Raw genomic sequence first — 16046 nt, forward strand, 5'->3', positions numbered from 1 at the left:
ACTCAGTAGCCTCATGTGGCTGGTGGGTATCATCCAGGACAGTGTAAATAAAGAACATTTCCATCATCAGAGTTCTTTTGGACAGAGCTGGTGTACAAGACTTTGATGTGGAGTTACTGTAACATTAAATTGTCTCTTTTGACACTAGAGATACATGTAGAATAAGTTTTTTTCTATTCTTGCACCTGTTGAGCTAGTATACTTAAAATTGCATGTGAAAAGTTCTTCCTGTATCTATTTTTAAGGCTGTATTTAGAAATTTTGAAACTGAAATATCTGTATGAGAATTGTGAGCCCTCTACACTTCCCACCCCTGCCCAATGTGATTTGAGTTGGGCTGAAATGGCCTGGCCAGAGTGAATAAAGGATATAAGTTAATCAGACACCTTGTTTCTCTTTAGTTCAAACTTTCCTATGTCAAACCATCTGTTCCTGAGGAGAATAAAGACTTTTTTCTTTTTAGCCTTCCCAACTACAAGCACATACTCCCGCCAGCCAGCAGACCCCCCCACTCCCACCATACGCATCCCCACGCTCTCCACCTGTCCAACCTCATACACCAGTGACAATCTCGTTGGGAACGGCCCCATCCTTGCAGAACAATCAGCCTGTGGAGTTTAATCATGCTATCAACTATGTTAATAAGATCAAGAACAGGTTCCAGGGCCAACCAGACATCTATAAAGCATTCCTGGAAATTTTGCACACATATCAGGTAAGAGAGTTACCCTTTCTTCCTGTCTTAACCAAGTCACCCTCTGAGGGCATCTAGTCTAAGAAGAAGTTGAATAAATATTATTGTGTCTCCTAATTCTTACTGGGAATGAACCAGTTGAAAACTATGATAAGTACTTATAAAGCATTTTATTGCTTGGCTTTAATTACCTTATAGCAGGTAGTCAGCATTTTTAAAGTTACTGCTCTGTGCAATGCATACTTATTTATATGGGAAGTTTATAGGATGACTTGTGTAAGGAGAAATTTCTCTATAATTTTTTGTGTTTATCAATTGGTAGTGGTCCTCTGCGGATTCACAAACTAATTTTAAATATGTTTTAAAAAGGAATTGTCAGCCACCATTTTTCACACTTTCTCACCTTAAAGTTTGCAGTCAAAACAGTTGCTAAAAGTACAGACTTTTTCAAATGTAGCCCAAGTAGGTGACATACAGAGCTCCTTGTCAGAAGTCTCAAAAAATGTGCAAAAGGAGTCATCAGTACCCCTCCAATATGATCTCTTCCATTTGCAATTTGTCAGAAAGAGCAGCGAAATGCCAAGGAAGCTGGAGGAAACTACACTCCAGCGTTGACTGAGCAGGAGGTTTATGCCCAGGTGGCTCGCCTTTTTAAAAATCAGGAAGATCTGTTGTCAGAGTTTGGACAGTTTTTACCAGATGCCAACAGCTCTGTGGTAAGTTTTATTTAGAAGAACTACACTATTTAGAATTATTTTCTTAGGTAAATTAGGAAGCTGGAATTAGAAGGGAACTTTTTCTAAATGATACTTACTTGCTTTGATAAGAGCATTAATCTCTTTCATGTGTTTTAATTAGCTTTTAAGCAAAACAACTGCAGAGAAGGTTGATTCTGTGAGAAATGACCATGGAGGCACTGTGAAGAAGCCCCAACTGAACAACAAGCCACAGAGGCCCAGCCAGAATGGCTGCCAGATCCGGAGGCACTCTGGAACAGGAACCACCCCTCCGGTGAAGGTGAGAATGAGCAGCAGCTGCTCATTTTGACTTTCAGGAACAATTCTAATGGATAGGAACCCAGGGTTGGTCATGTGCTTTTATCCTAAGCATGTAGTCAGTTGGATCTTGGGTATTCAGGTGTATGGCATAGAAACTCAATGCAAAGCTTCTTATCTGGCTTTGCAAAAAATGTTAGAATACCACTAATTACTCAGATCAATATGCTTTTATGTTGTTAATCCTCAACCAAGAATAGATATTTTTTTCTATTGATTTTTTTTAGAGAGAGTGGATAGTGGAGTAAGTGGGGAAGAAACATCGATGTGAGAGAGAGACATTGGTTGCCTCCCACACATGCCCCGACAAGGACTGGGGATTAAACCTGCAACCCAGGTACCTGCTCTTGACTGAGAATCATATCTGAGACCCTTTGATGAGCAGCCTGGCGCTCAAACCATTGAGAACACTGGCCAGGGCACTATGGTTTTTTTGTTTTTTGTTTTTTTTTTTAATATATTTTATTGATCTTTTACAGAGAGGAAGGGAGAGGGATAGAGAGCCAGAAGCATCGATGAGAGAGAAACATCGATTAGCTGCCTCCTGCACACTCCCTACTAGGGATGTGCCTGCAACCAGGGTACATGCCCTTGACTGGAATCGAACCTGGGACCCTTGAGTCCACAGGCTGACGCTCTATCCATTGAGCCAAACTGGTTAGGGTGGTTTTTTGAGTTTTTATTTTTTCTCTCTTTGTTATTAGCTGTCATCTCTTTTTTGTATTCTGCTAAGAGTTTCTGAGATGTTAATTTTCCCTTCTTCTGATTTGATGCCTTGTGCTAAGAAAGATTACTAAGCTTATTGTTTCAGATATAAGTCAGTGGTCTCAGATTCTTCTGTGAGTAAAGTGCCTGTCCTTTGTGAGATCTCTTTGGTCTGGTGGCCTCTCGTACCCAAGGTTCTTTGTTGGGTTGCCTGATCTTATCTGTATCATCTCAATCTCCAAGGTAAGGTTTTCTGCTACAGCAAAAGGAGGTCTTAAACTACTGTTAGTGACCTGTTATATATAAGGCTTCTTGGTAAACACTGCTAATCTGCCTGTAGAAAGCTGAGCCCACTCTCTTCCTCTTTGATGTGGAGAGGGCTAGGTGTAGGGACTGTGTGTTGCTTTAGTAAATTTTAAAGCAGTACAGAACATGGAAGAGAGGTGTTTCTGCAGTTTTATTAAAGAATAAAAGCTAGTGGAATTTCTAATAAAGAGTATTATTTAAATAAGTAGCAAGCAGGTCAACAGATCTGTTCCACTTCTGAGTTGGTCTTCTGCACGTGATTACCCACAGGTGGAAACACTACATTGGGGTTAGAATTCCTTCCCTACTTTTGGCTTAGGCAGTGTGAGCAGTGGCTATGGCTCCTCAGTGAGTGAGCTCTGGAATGACAAAGGTAAATGTGCTGTTTTCCCCAGAGTTTGTGTGTTTCTTCACAGATAGTTGAGATATAGCTTTTTAAAAATAAATTCTTGCCCTGGCTGGGTGGCTCAGTTGGTTGGAGCATTGTCCCATACAACAAAAGGTGGTAGATTTGATTCCCGGTCAGGGAACATACCCAGGTTGTGGGTTTGATCCCCTGTTGGAGTAAGTGTGGGAGGCAACCGATCAATGTTTCTCTCTTACAATGATGTTTATTTCCCTGTTCCTCTCTCTAAAATCAATTTAAAAAAACAAATGCCCTCCTTCCTTTTTTAAAAAAAGTAAATTTTGCCTGATACTTATGTCATGCCCTATTAATTCCTTTTAAAAAACCAGTCTTGCCCTAGCCTGTTTGGCTCAATGGTGAGAGGGTTGCCTTGGACTGTAGGGTCGTGGGTTCAGTTCCAGTCAAGGGCACATGTCTCGATTGCAGGTTCCATCCCCAGCTCATGCAGGAGGCAACCAATTGATATGCCTGCATAATGTTTCTCTCCCTCTCTCCCCTTCCCTCCCTCTCTTCTCTTCTTCCTATTCCCTCCTTCCCCTTTCCTTCCTCTTTCTCTCCTTCCCTTCCATTCTCTCTAAGAAACAATGGAAAAAATATCCTCCATTGAGGATTAACAAAAAACAATTAAAAGGCCAGTCTTAAATTGATCTGAATGAATATTGCTGACAAGATAGTTATTTCTTCTATTAGAAAAATATACTATATTCTCTTCATGAATTTACAGACATTCTCTTCTGCCTCCATACTTTTGGCCCATGGGAAAAGTAGAGAGAATATTTGAGGAGTAGAATGATCCTCTGGGGGAAAAAATGACAGGCAAACAAATAGAGAAGACGGGTGGAAATCTTACAGGGTGTAACGCAAGTTAGTACTTGAATTCTCTCATTTGTTGCAAATTATTAATCAATGTTGGTTAATAAGGAAACCATTGAACACGTGAAAATAATAGAGGCATCCACCCTTTAAATTTTAGCATGTTTCTATTTTTCCTATTTTTGCAGAAGAAACCCAAACTTCTCAGCCTAAAGGATTCTTCTATGGCAGATGCCAGCAAGCATGGTGTAGGAACTGAATCATTATTTTTTGATAAGGTGAGTAAATGAATGAATTAGATTTAATACCGGCCATTAATACCAAAAGAAAATCACCATCCTCAAGGTTTTTTTTAGAGGCATCAAGCTGTTTAGGGCTTTCTACTATTTGACATAGTTTATAAGTTATAGGTCCTTTCAGTGCTAGAGAAATTGTAGCATTGTCTACTTTGATTTTGTGAAATGGTTTGCAACAAAATACTGCATTTTTCATGGTGGAAGACAGCTTTAATAAAACACATGATATATTAAATACTCTCAAAAGTTTTTGGAGCCCCCTGTTGCAGGTGGCCAGGTCTGTACATTGGGGAGTGTCGGTGCACCAGTTGTGGAAGGCTTAAGATGACTCGTAATCTTCTAATCGCTTGTGATACTTATTTGCAGAATCACATATAGAGTTCCTGGGGATTCTGATTTAGTTTTCAAAGCTCCCCAGGTAATTCTAATGAACAGCCTGAAATGGTGATCACTGGTTTAAACGGTATTTTAGGTGTGTGTGTTTGACCTTTCTCCTGTGTTTGACTTCCTCCTTGGAGCCAACTTGATGATTAGTAGGCTATTTTCATCAGGGTGGCTGGCAACTGTCAGACTTCTCACTGGCGGGAGCCAGCTTGGATTGATCTGCTGGTGATTTACTCTGTCTTGCAATTGTGGGTTTTTGCAAAAGGGCGAACGACTTATTATCTCCATTATTGGTGCCTCTTGATCTCATCTCTCTTAAGCCTGCTGTGCCTGTGTGAGCTGTTCTGCAAAAAGTCGAGACTCTGACTTGAATCATTTCTGAGGGCTGCCTGGGCACTTGATGATTCTAATCTAAGGCAAATAAAGAAGTTCAGGTCACAACCAACAAATGTCAAGGAAAGTGTGGGGGTAGGGGGGCAAAATGAGTTCAGTTTTGAAAGAGGAATGGTATCTTGTGGTTGTTTTGTTTGTTTTTCACTTACTGATTTTAGACGGGGGGGGGGGGGAGAAAAAAACATCGATTTGTTGTTCTGCTTATCTATACATTCATTGGTTGGTTTGTGCATGTACCCTTACCAGGGCTCAAACCCACAACCTAGGATGATGCTCTAATCCTGGCCAGGGCTGTTGTTGTTTTTGAGTACTACTTCTTTCTTGGAGATATATACTGAGTTAGGTGTAGATGAAATGTCTGGAATTTACTTTAAAACTCATTGGTTGGGAAATGCGTTTAAATGAAACCAAATTTACTATATATCAGCGATTCTTAACCCCTTTGGCAGTCGAACGACCCTTTCACAGGGGTTGCCTAAGACCATCCTGCATATCAGATATTTACATTACGATTCATAACAGTAGCAACATTACAGTTATGAAGTAGCAACGAAAATAATTTTATGGTTGGGTCACAACATGAGGAACTGCATTTAAAGGGCCACAAGGTTGAGAACTACTGCTATATATTAATCATTAAGGCAGGGTGATTATATGGGGTTCATTAGAGTATTCTGTTTACTCTGTGTATGTTTAAAAGCTAATAAAAATAAAAAGTAAATATGGTATATAGTACATCAGTGAAGTGCTATTTAAGATTACCAAAACAGTGTTGACAAGATTCTTGGGGTAAACATCTGTTAGGAGGGGAAACAAAAACTTGAAGTACTCTGATTTTGGTTTGGAGAATCAAGAGTATGAGAAGGTAAATGTCTTACTTCAGGATCTCATTTTGAAAAATTTTTTATTATGGAAAATTTTAAACATGTGAAATTAATTAAAGAGAAAAGTAAACTGACTCCTCATTACCCATCATCCAGTTGCTAGCCAATATTGCTGCTTTCATGTGTGCTCTCATCCACCCCAAATTGCTTGCAGACAGCACCCAGATATTATTTAATTCAGTTTCCTTTTAAAATAAAACCTTTTTTCAAACATAATCATTAACACATATGAAAAAAAAATGTTAATTCCTTAGAATCATCAGATAACTTCAAATTTCCTTAGTCATTTAAAAGTAATCCCAGATCGCTTCATTCCCCACTTAATCATTCTCTTCTGCTTGTCTCCATAAGGTTCGAAAGGCTCTGCGGAATGCAGAGGCCTATGAAAATTTCCTGCGCTGTCTTGTTATCTTTAACCAGGAGGTGATCTCTCGGGCTGAGCTTGTGCAATTAGTCTCTCCTTTCCTGGGGTAAGTAGAGTTGAGGGGCCTTAGCTCTGATGCATGATATGGAATTGAAATAAACTTAGTTTGTGAGAGTATATGATAGGCAAAATTAATTTGATTGTGTTAGGTCATTTGGCTCATACAATGTCAAGAGTCTTCTTGAAAGTCTTCTATTTCAACTCTAGAGATGATAAAATTAGAGAGGCCATTGGCTAGCACTAGTGGTAGTCTCCTGATCCCCTGTTCAGTGTAGGATGTTATAGAGACCAGTCTATTCCAGGATTCTAGAGTCTTGATGGTATTTGACAACCTAAAAAGGATCTTAATACTGAAGCAATATCCCTGGCTTTGTCTGATTTTGGTGCACTCTTCTATCATCACCTTAACTGACTGTAGAGCACTCTGTAAGAAAAGGGGAAGCCAAATGCTTAGAAGCAATAATTGCCATTGGACTTTGTTCTTGGTAGCAAAGTTCTGACTTAACACCAAATAGTGGTAGTCATATCTCAGAATAACTGCACCATGCTTCTAATTGCTCACCAGTTTTTGGTTTGATTTTTTAGGAAATTCCCTGAATTGTTTAATTGGTTTAAAAACTTTCTGGGCTATAAGGAGTCTGTACATTTGGAAACGTTTCCAAAGGAACGAGCTACAGAGGGCATTGCCATGGAAATAGATTATGCCTCTTGTAAACGGTTGGGTTCCAGCTACCGAGCCCTCCCAAAGAGTTACCAGCAGCCCAAGTGTACAGGACGGACTCCTCTCTGTAAAGAGGTAAGGCCTTCCCCAGAAAGGAACAACCCTAAAACCTCAACTTTCTCTGGAAGGGAATGGTCCTAGGGATCAAGAATTTATATCAGTGAAGAAATCAAGATATCTCTCTCTCTCTCTCTCTCTCTCTCTCTCTCTCTCTCTCTCTCTCTCCATATATATATGTGTGTGTGTGTGTGTGTATTTATTGATTTCAGAGAGGAAGGAGAGGGAGATAGAGATAGAAACATCAATGATGAGAGAGAATCATTGATTGGCTGCCTCCTGCACACCCCTTACCGGGGATCAAGCCCACAACCCGAGCATGTGCCCTTGACTGGAATTGAACCTGGGACCCTCCAGTCTGCAGGCCGACACTCTATCCACTGAGCAAAACCAGCCAGGGCTCTGTCATTTTTTAAAAGAAAATGTTTTACGCTTATATTCAGAACCTTTTTGTTACTCTAATATATGTTGTAAACTTGCTAAAGGGGAAGCTTGTAATGTTAAATGATTCTTTCTTCTCCTAGAATTGTGTCTTTTTATTGAGAATATTTACTTGCCAGAAAGCTTTGTTACATTTTTATTTCAATTTCTGTTCTATTACCTAAAGGTTTTAAATGATACCTGGGTTTCCTTCCCTTCCTGGTCTGAAGACTCCACCTTTGTTAGTTCCAAGAAAACTCAGTATGAAGAACATATCTATCGTTGTGAAGATGAACGCTTTGAGGTACAGCTTCCTTGATCATTTGAAGTTTGGGAAAATGGGAGATGCTAAATAAAATATCTTAAATACTTATCTGTGAGGGTTTACTTTTAAGACTAAAGTGTTAGAGGTTCATGTTCTTTTGTGGTAAATGCTTGTTGTACTTACCATACTTTAAGAGTTTGTCAAATATGTTAGTAATATTTTTATGGCAAATGTGACTTATCTAGGCCACTTTAACCCTTCTAATTGAAATTATCAATTGGTAGCTGAATAATAATTTGAAAATTTTTTTAAAATATATTTTATTGATTTTTTACAGAGAGGAAGGGACAGAGGGATAGAGAGTGAGAAACAGCGATGAGAGAGAAACATCGATCAGCTGCCTCCTATACACCCCCTACTGGGGATGTGACAGCAACCAAGGTACATGCCCTTGACCGGAATCGAACCTGGGACTCTTCAGTCCGCAGGCCAATGCTCTGTCCACTGAGCCAAACTGGTTAGGGCTGAATTTTTTTTTTTTATAAATTGCAAGGTCTTTTTTTTTTTTTTTTTAATATTCTTTTATTAATTTCAGAGAGGAAGTGAGAGGGAGAGAGAGATAGAAACATCAGTGAGGGGAGAGAATCACTGATCGACTGCCTCCTGATCAACCCAGGCATGGGCCTTTGACTGGAATCAAACCCGGGACCCTTCAGTGTCAGGCCAACGCTCTATCCACTGAGCGAAACCAGCTAGGGCTAATTTGAATTTTTAATGGCATTTTTTAAAGGTTATTATATTTTACAAAGGTATATAAAAACTTAGTACTGTAGTAAGACCTACTGGGCTTTTTTGAGGCTGCTGGAAATTATTTATTTTAAAGTGTATTGTTATTTTTTTTTTAAATTTTGTTTTATTGCTTAAAGTATTACAAAGAGTATTACATATGTCTCCTTTTTTTTTCCCCCTTGACCTTCCCCGGCCTCTCCTACCCTCTAGTGTCTTGTGTCCATTGGTTATGCTTATATGCATGCAAAGAAGTCCTTTGATTGATCTCTTACCCTGCCCCCCAACCTTCCCTGGCCTTCCTGCTGTAGTTTGACAGTCTGTTCGATGCTGCTCTGCCTCTGTATCTATTTTTGTTCATCAGTTTATAATGGTCTTTATTATCCATAAATGAGTGAGATCATGTGGTATTTCTCTTTCATTGACTGACTTATTTCACTTAGCATAGTGCTCTCTAGTTCCATCCATGCTGTTGCAAATGGTAAGAATTCCTTCTTTTTTACAGCAGCATAGTATTTCATTATATAGATATACCAGAGTTTTCTAATCCATTCATCTGCTGATGGGCACTTAGGCTGTTTCCAAATCTTAGCTATGGTAAATTGTGCTGCTATGAACATAGGGATGCATATATCCTTTCTGATTGGTGTTTCTGGTTTCTTGGGATATATTCCTAGCAGTGGGATCAGTGGGTCAAATGGGAGTTCTATTTTTAACTTTTTGAGGAAACTCCATACTGTCTTCCATAGTGGCTGCAGCAGTCTGCATTCCCACCAGCAGTGCACGAGTGTTCCTTTTTCTCCACATCCTCTCCAGCACTTGTCGTTTGTTGATTTTTTGATGATAGCCATCCTGACAGGTGTGAGATGGTACTTCATTGTTGTTTTGATGTATTATTATTCTTAGCAGGTGGTTAGCAAACCAGCTCTCCTGTGGGAATTGAAATTCTTCTTTCATAGTTCTGATATTGATGTGGTTGGCTCCCTTTGAAAGAAAGTTAAATTAGGGATTTTATTTTAAAGTAGTTAGGAAGGGCTTGAATGAATAAATGAGCTGGTAGAGCCCCTATGCCAGAAGTGGGAATACTGAAAATGGGTTCTGAATCCCCCATGTTCACTGATATTATCAACAAGAGAAGGGAATATTTTTACCTGGCCAGTGTAGCTCAGTTGGTTGGAGCGTCGTTCCGTACACAAAAAGGTGGTGGGTTCGATTCCCAGTCAGGGCACTTGCGCTGGTTGCAGGTTCGGTCCCCGGTAGGGGAATGTGCCAGAGGCAACCAATCCATGTTTTTCGCTCGCTCTCTCAAATCAATTTTAAAAAAAAGAAAAGGGCATGTTAAATGTGCTTAAGTGGTAAAATTACATGTGTTCTATATTTAATGCAGTGGTTCTCAACCTTCTGGCCCTTTAAATACAGTTCCTCATGTTGTGACCCAACCATAAAATTATTTTCGTTGCTACTTCATAACTAATGTTGCTACTATTATGAATCATAATGTAAATATCTGATATGCAAGATGGTCTTAGATGACCCCTGTGAAAGGGTCGTTTGACCGCCAAAGGGGTCGCGACCCACAGGTTTGAGAACCGCTGGTTTAATGTATTTATTATATAAAACTTACTGACCCTGCTTCTCCCTGTAGATGGGTGATACCTTGCTCTTTGTTAGCCCATACTAGTTTATCCCTCTGCCAGCTATCCCCCACGCTCACTCCAGCTGTCTCTGGCATGTTTTGAATGAAGTCAGGTGTTGCTTGGCCCTGGCAGGTGATTGGCCATCCCTGCTCAGGGTTTATGAGGAGCTTCAACCATTTGCAGAGAACTAAATCTTGATAGATGGTGACTTCCATGGAAAGTTTAAAGAAAGCATTTCTTTGTTACCTATGTCTAGTAAGGTGAGATGAGTTAGAAAGCAGAGGTTAGAATCTTTTTTGATTCTCAAGTGGTATGCAAGCAAATGAGAGGCAACAGTCTCATTTCCTATTTGTGATAATAGGAATAAAGGTGACAGAAGTGTGTGTGTGTGTGTGTATGTGTGTGTGTGTGTTTAGGCTTGGGTGGGATGGGCTAGTTAAAAGGAGTGTTCCTTTCTGAAAATCTCTTATCAATACAGTGGTTTTCAAGAATTCCTTTTATACATCAGGATAGGTAAGTGATCCTACAATACAGACAACTTCCTCCTTCCATGAATTTTAGTGGCTTTAAGAAACAGATTTATTCCTTGATCCTGTTACATGTACATTGATGTTTAGTGGGGTATTCTGCTCATCAGAATTACTCAGGGTCCCAGGCTGACAGAGTGCCACCATCTTGAACATTGCCAGTCACTGGAAGGAAAAAGATTGCTCAGAAGGGTTTTGCACCTTTAAATGCTCTAGCCTGGAAGTAATAGTATTCTGATCCATCTGTTAATAACTCATTTGCCAGAACTAGTTATGTGGCCCTATTTAATCATAAGAGAACCAGGAAGTTCAATCCAAATTGTGTTTTGAGTGTGTGTGTTTTTTATTCCTCACCTGAGGATATTTTTCCATTGATTTTAGAGATTGGAGAGGGAAAGACAGAGAGAAACATTGATGTGAGAGAAGCACATAGATTGGTTGTCTCCTACACGAGCCCTGACTAGGGCTCTGGCCAGGGAGGAGCTTGCAACCGAGGTATGTCCCCTTGACCAGAATTGAACCTGGTACCCTTCAGTCTGCCGACCAACGCTCTATCCACTGAGCCAAACTGGCTAGGGCTGTTTTGTTTTTTGATTGTTAGTTTGTAACAGATCTTAACAATTCAGAAAAGTTCAGGCTAAAGTGTCTGTAAGGTTGCTTCCTGTTAAGTCCCTCTACACTGGGATTAGTAGTCCTAAGCCAAGCACACTGGTGGTGGTAGAAGTAATGACTACCACTTATTCATCACTTATTTATTTATTTAATCCTTACCCAAGCATATTTTTCCATTGATTTTTAGAGAGCATGGAAGAGAGAGGGAATGACAGAGAGAAATATTGATGTGGGAGAAACACATCGATTGGTTGCCTCTTGCACTTGCCTTGACCAGGGCCCAGGCCAGAGAAGAGCCTGCAACCGAGGTATGTGCCCTTGACCGGAATCCAACCCAGAACCCTTCAGTCTGCAGGCTAACACTCTATCCACCCAGCCAAACCAGCTTGGGCTAGTCATCATTTATTGATGTTATGTGCCAGGCATTGCACAAAACCATTTATGTGGATTGTGTCGTTTGATCCAGACAACAACCTTAAGAGAGTAGCTGTTATCCCTATTTTACTGGTAAGAAAACAGTCTTCTGTGGCTTTTACGGCAGAGCCAGGATTCCATTCCAGGGAGTTTGACTCCTTACCTTATACTCCTAACTACTATTCTATTCTGATTTGGGTCCTGAGCACACTTTGTCTTTTTCTTTAGCTTGATGTAGTTTTAGAGACCAATCTGGCAACAATCCGGGTTCTGGAAGCAATACAGAAGAAGCTTTCCCGCTTGTCTGCTGAGGAACAAGCCAAATTTCGCTTGGACAATACCCTTGGGGGCACATCAGAAGTCATCCATCGAAAAGCACTCCAGAGGATATATGCTGACAAAGCAGCCGACATCATTGATGGTCTGAGGAAGAACCCCTCCATTGCTGTCCCCATTGTACTTAAAAGGTATCCAAACAAATGTGCCCTTCGTGCTCTCCTGTGCTTCAGGACATAGTTGGTGTCCCATTAAATGAAGCTCATTTTTTACCTTGTTATCCCATGAGACCTCCATTTCTCCCCATTCTGGTTATTGAAAGTCAGGTACAGTGTGGGATAGTGGGGCTTCTTAAAACTACACACACACACACACACAACACTTTACGAATTTGCGTGTCATCCTTGCACAGGGCCCCTGCTAATCTTCTCTGTATTGTTCCAATTTTAGTATGTGTGCTGCCAGATTGAGCATGCTGGTGGAGCTTCTTGATGGGGTTCTGTGTAATCAACAGTAGAGGGCAAACGTTTAAAGTCCATAGTGGAATGCTCTGTGTTTGAGGCCATACTTTAAAGTTTAAAAAAGAACAAAGAAGAAAATCACCACCCATGTTCCTACCGTTCGTTCAGTACTAACCCTTATAACATCTTTGGTTTTTAAAAAGAGACCCTTTGTCTTTATAAAATTCATAAGTATTATTTTAAAAGACTTAAGAGTGCCTTTCTACCAAGAATGTCTTTTTCTTTCTCCTAATAAGCCTTCAGCCTGAGTTGTGGAGGGGCTTTTGTGCCCATCAAAGGAGGGGGCCAGAGCCAGGGCTAAGCCCAGGTTCCTCCAAGTCTGGACCACATTGTGAATCCAAGCTAGGAGCTGGGTCCTCCTCACTCAGTATCACCTGGTGAAAGGAATTCTTGTCTGCTGCACAGATGCCCCAATTTAGCGTTCCTCCCTAGTCTTCCCCTCAGATACTGCCACAGATTATTTCTCTTTACCAGAAGCATTTAACTTTTAGCTTTGAGATGTAGAACATTCTTCAGTTTCCATATTGTTTTTTATTTTACTCTCCTCTCCTCTTCTGGAGGGTTAAGATCAGTTCTCATCAGAACTTCCCAAACTGTGTCACAAGAAACATTACACTGCAAGCTCTCTACTCTTGGACTTTTGCATTTATGTTCGCATAGTAAACATTCTTAGAGGTTCTGTACCAAAAAGCTTGTTTAACTTTGTGTTAGCTGGCCAAGGATGAGAATATTTAAGAATATTCCATGGAATGCTGTTTGAGAAATACTGTTCTAAGTAGGATTTCTGACTTTGGGACAAATTACTTCCCCCAAATCCTGAATGAGTAATTTCCTCATGTAACAGAGTTAAAGACTGGTTTGAATAACATTTATCCCAAGTCGCCAATAATTTTGACAGGCCTATCATACCTATCTGTTTATTAAATTTATTGGGGTGACATTGGTCAACATGATCATATAGGTTTCAGGTGTGGGTTAGGTGCTGTTATCCCTATTTCACTGGTACAGCAAAGCCAGGATTCCATTCCAAAGAGTTTGACTTCCACCTGTGTTTCCACCCCACTCCATACCCAACTAGGTTGAAGATGAAAGAGGAAGAATGGCGAGAAGCCCAGAGGGGCTTTAACAAGGTGTGGCGAGAGCAAAATGAGAAATACTACTTGAAGTCTCTGGACCATCAGGGTATCAACTTTAAACAGAATGACACCAAGGTCCTGAGGTCTAAGAGCTTACTCAATGAGATTGAGAGTATCTATGATGAGGTGAGCTGGAAGTTTCTACACCTGTGAGGGGGCTCCAATCTTTGTATAGCTTTGATTCCTAGAAATTATCTTTGTTATATGAAATCGAGACCCTCTAAGACAGTGGTTCTCAACCTTGGCTGCGCATTAGAATCACCTGGGAGTCTTTAAAATCCTGATTTCTGGGCCTCACTCTCCGAAAATTCTGTTTCTTTGTTATGGGGTGGGGCCACAACATTAGTAACAAAGAAGCAATTTCCGGAGGGTGAGGCCCAGAAATCAAGATTTTAAAGAGATTCCCAGGTGATTCTAATGTGCAGCCAAGGTTGAGAACCACTGCTCTAAGACTTGTTGATTCTTGCTTCATAACTGTCATAGGTTTCTATTCCTGGTTCTATCATTTTAACTCTTAACCTTACCTTTCTACCTAAGCTATCTTACTGGTTTCCTAGTTTACCCTCCTGGTTTCCGTTGACAACCCTACTTCTCCCCATTCACTGCTTGAGTACCTTGTATTTGATTGGCTTGCCTCAGCTTCCCACTACTTAAACTCTTCTCACTGATACCAAATTCTTTCTAATCCTCGTTTATTCAGCATACTTACAAAGATTATATATAGTTCAGGAGCTAGGATACTGTGATGAATAAGAAAATAATCCTATTTTCTTTGAGCTCACAGTCTTAGGGGATGGATAGAGACATAAATGTAGTGTGGTTGAAAATTCCTGGAAGTGATGTGATCTTGAATTTTAAAAAGCTTTTTATTGTGAAAATGTCAAATGTACATGAAAGGGGAGAAAATAATAAAGTGAGCTCTTACATAAATTTGAATAATTATTTCTATTTTGTCAATGTTTTTACATCTAACACTTTCTGCACTTCCACCGCAGAAGTATTTTAAAGTGAATCCTAGATCTCATACTGACTACTTCCTTCATAAATGTTAATTCAGAATTTTAGATTGTCCCAATGTCCCCTATCAGTCTTCAAAGTATAGAAGGTACCAATATTTTGTTCTCAACCCACATCTTCCACATTACCTTATTGTTTCTAGAAGTTTTGGATTGGAAAATAATAGTCACTATGGTTAATAATTGAATGTACTGGCTGAAACCGGTTTGGCTCAGTGGATAGAGCATCGGCCTGCGGACTGAAAGGTCCCAGGTTCGATTCCGGTCAAGGGCATGTACCTGGGTTGCGGGCATATCCCCAGTAGGAGATGTGCAGGAGGCAGCTGATCGATGTTTCTCTCTCATCGATGTTTCTAACTATCTCTCTCCCTTCCTCTCTGTAAAAAATCAATAAAATATATTTTTTTTAAAAAATTGAATGTACTGATGTGTTGTCTCATAGGTCTGTTGGTTGTTGCTATGGATATGGCACTTACTACTTTGTATCTCTCTCTCTCCTGGTAGCGGCAAGAGCAGGCTACTGAAGAAAATGCTGGCGTACCTGCTGGCCCACACCTCTCTCTGGCCTATGAAGACAAGCAGATCCTGGAGGACGCCGCTGCCCTGATTATCCACCATGTGAAGAGACAGGCAGGCATTCAGAAGGAGGACAAGTACAAAATCAAGCAGATCATGCATCACTTCATTCCAGATCTGCTCTTTGCTCAGAGGGGTGATCTCTCGGATGTAGAAGAAGAGGAAGAAGAAGAGATGGATGTAGATGAAGCCACAGGGGTGGCTAAGAAGCACAATGGGGTTGGGGGCAGCTCCCCTAAGTCCAAGCTACTGTTTAGTAACACAACAGCACAGAAGCTAAGAGGGATGGATGAAGTGTACAACCTCTTCTATGTTAACAACAACTGGTACATCTTTATGCGACTGCACCAGATTCTTTGCTTGAGACTTCTGCGGATTTGTTCCCAAGCAGAACGGCAGATCGAAGAAGAAAACCGAGAGAGGGAGTGGGAGCGGGAAGTGCTGGGCATAAAGCGAGACAAGAGTGACAGTCCTGCCATTCAGCTCCGTCTTAAAGAACCTAGTGAGTGCCTAGACTGCTGGTTTACAGAAGATGTGTTCACAGAAGATGTGAGGGGTTGGTGACCTAGGGGCCTAGTTAGACTCGGGACTTTCCTTTTATACATGGGGCACAGGCAGGCTTCAGAGGAGTTCAAATCCTAGTTCTGCATCTTACTGGTTGTGTGACCTTACTTAACACTCTGAACCTGTGCTACTTGTTACTTTATGAGGTTGTTGGGAGA

At 40.6% G+C, this 16046-nt stretch overlaps 1 protein-coding gene across 1 annotated transcript in view; it reads left to right on the plus strand.

Moving 5' to 3' along the window:
• The window catches only part of SIN3A (SIN3 transcription regulator family member A), an 80888-nt gene that overhangs the window by 37073 nt on the left and 27769 nt on the right, over positions 1-16046 (plus strand). Inside the window, exons 6-15 of the mRNA XM_081091364.1 lie at positions 464-715; positions 1258-1410; positions 1553-1711; positions 4168-4257; positions 6288-6406; positions 6946-7156; positions 7746-7862; positions 12028-12266; positions 13675-13858; positions 15253-15826. Coding sequence (XP_080947490.1) covers positions 464-715; positions 1258-1410; positions 1553-1711; positions 4168-4257; positions 6288-6406; positions 6946-7156; positions 7746-7862; positions 12028-12266; positions 13675-13858; positions 15253-15826 — 2098 coding nt within the window. The remainder of the gene's footprint in view (positions 1-463; positions 716-1257; positions 1411-1552; positions 1712-4167; positions 4258-6287; positions 6407-6945; positions 7157-7745; positions 7863-12027; positions 12267-13674; positions 13859-15252; positions 15827-16046) is intronic.

This window comes from Myotis nattereri, assembly GCF_964212035.1.
Source record: "Myotis nattereri genome assembly, chromosome: 1".
Classification (NCBI taxonomy): domain Eukaryota; kingdom Metazoa; phylum Chordata; class Mammalia; order Chiroptera; family Vespertilionidae; genus Myotis; species Myotis nattereri.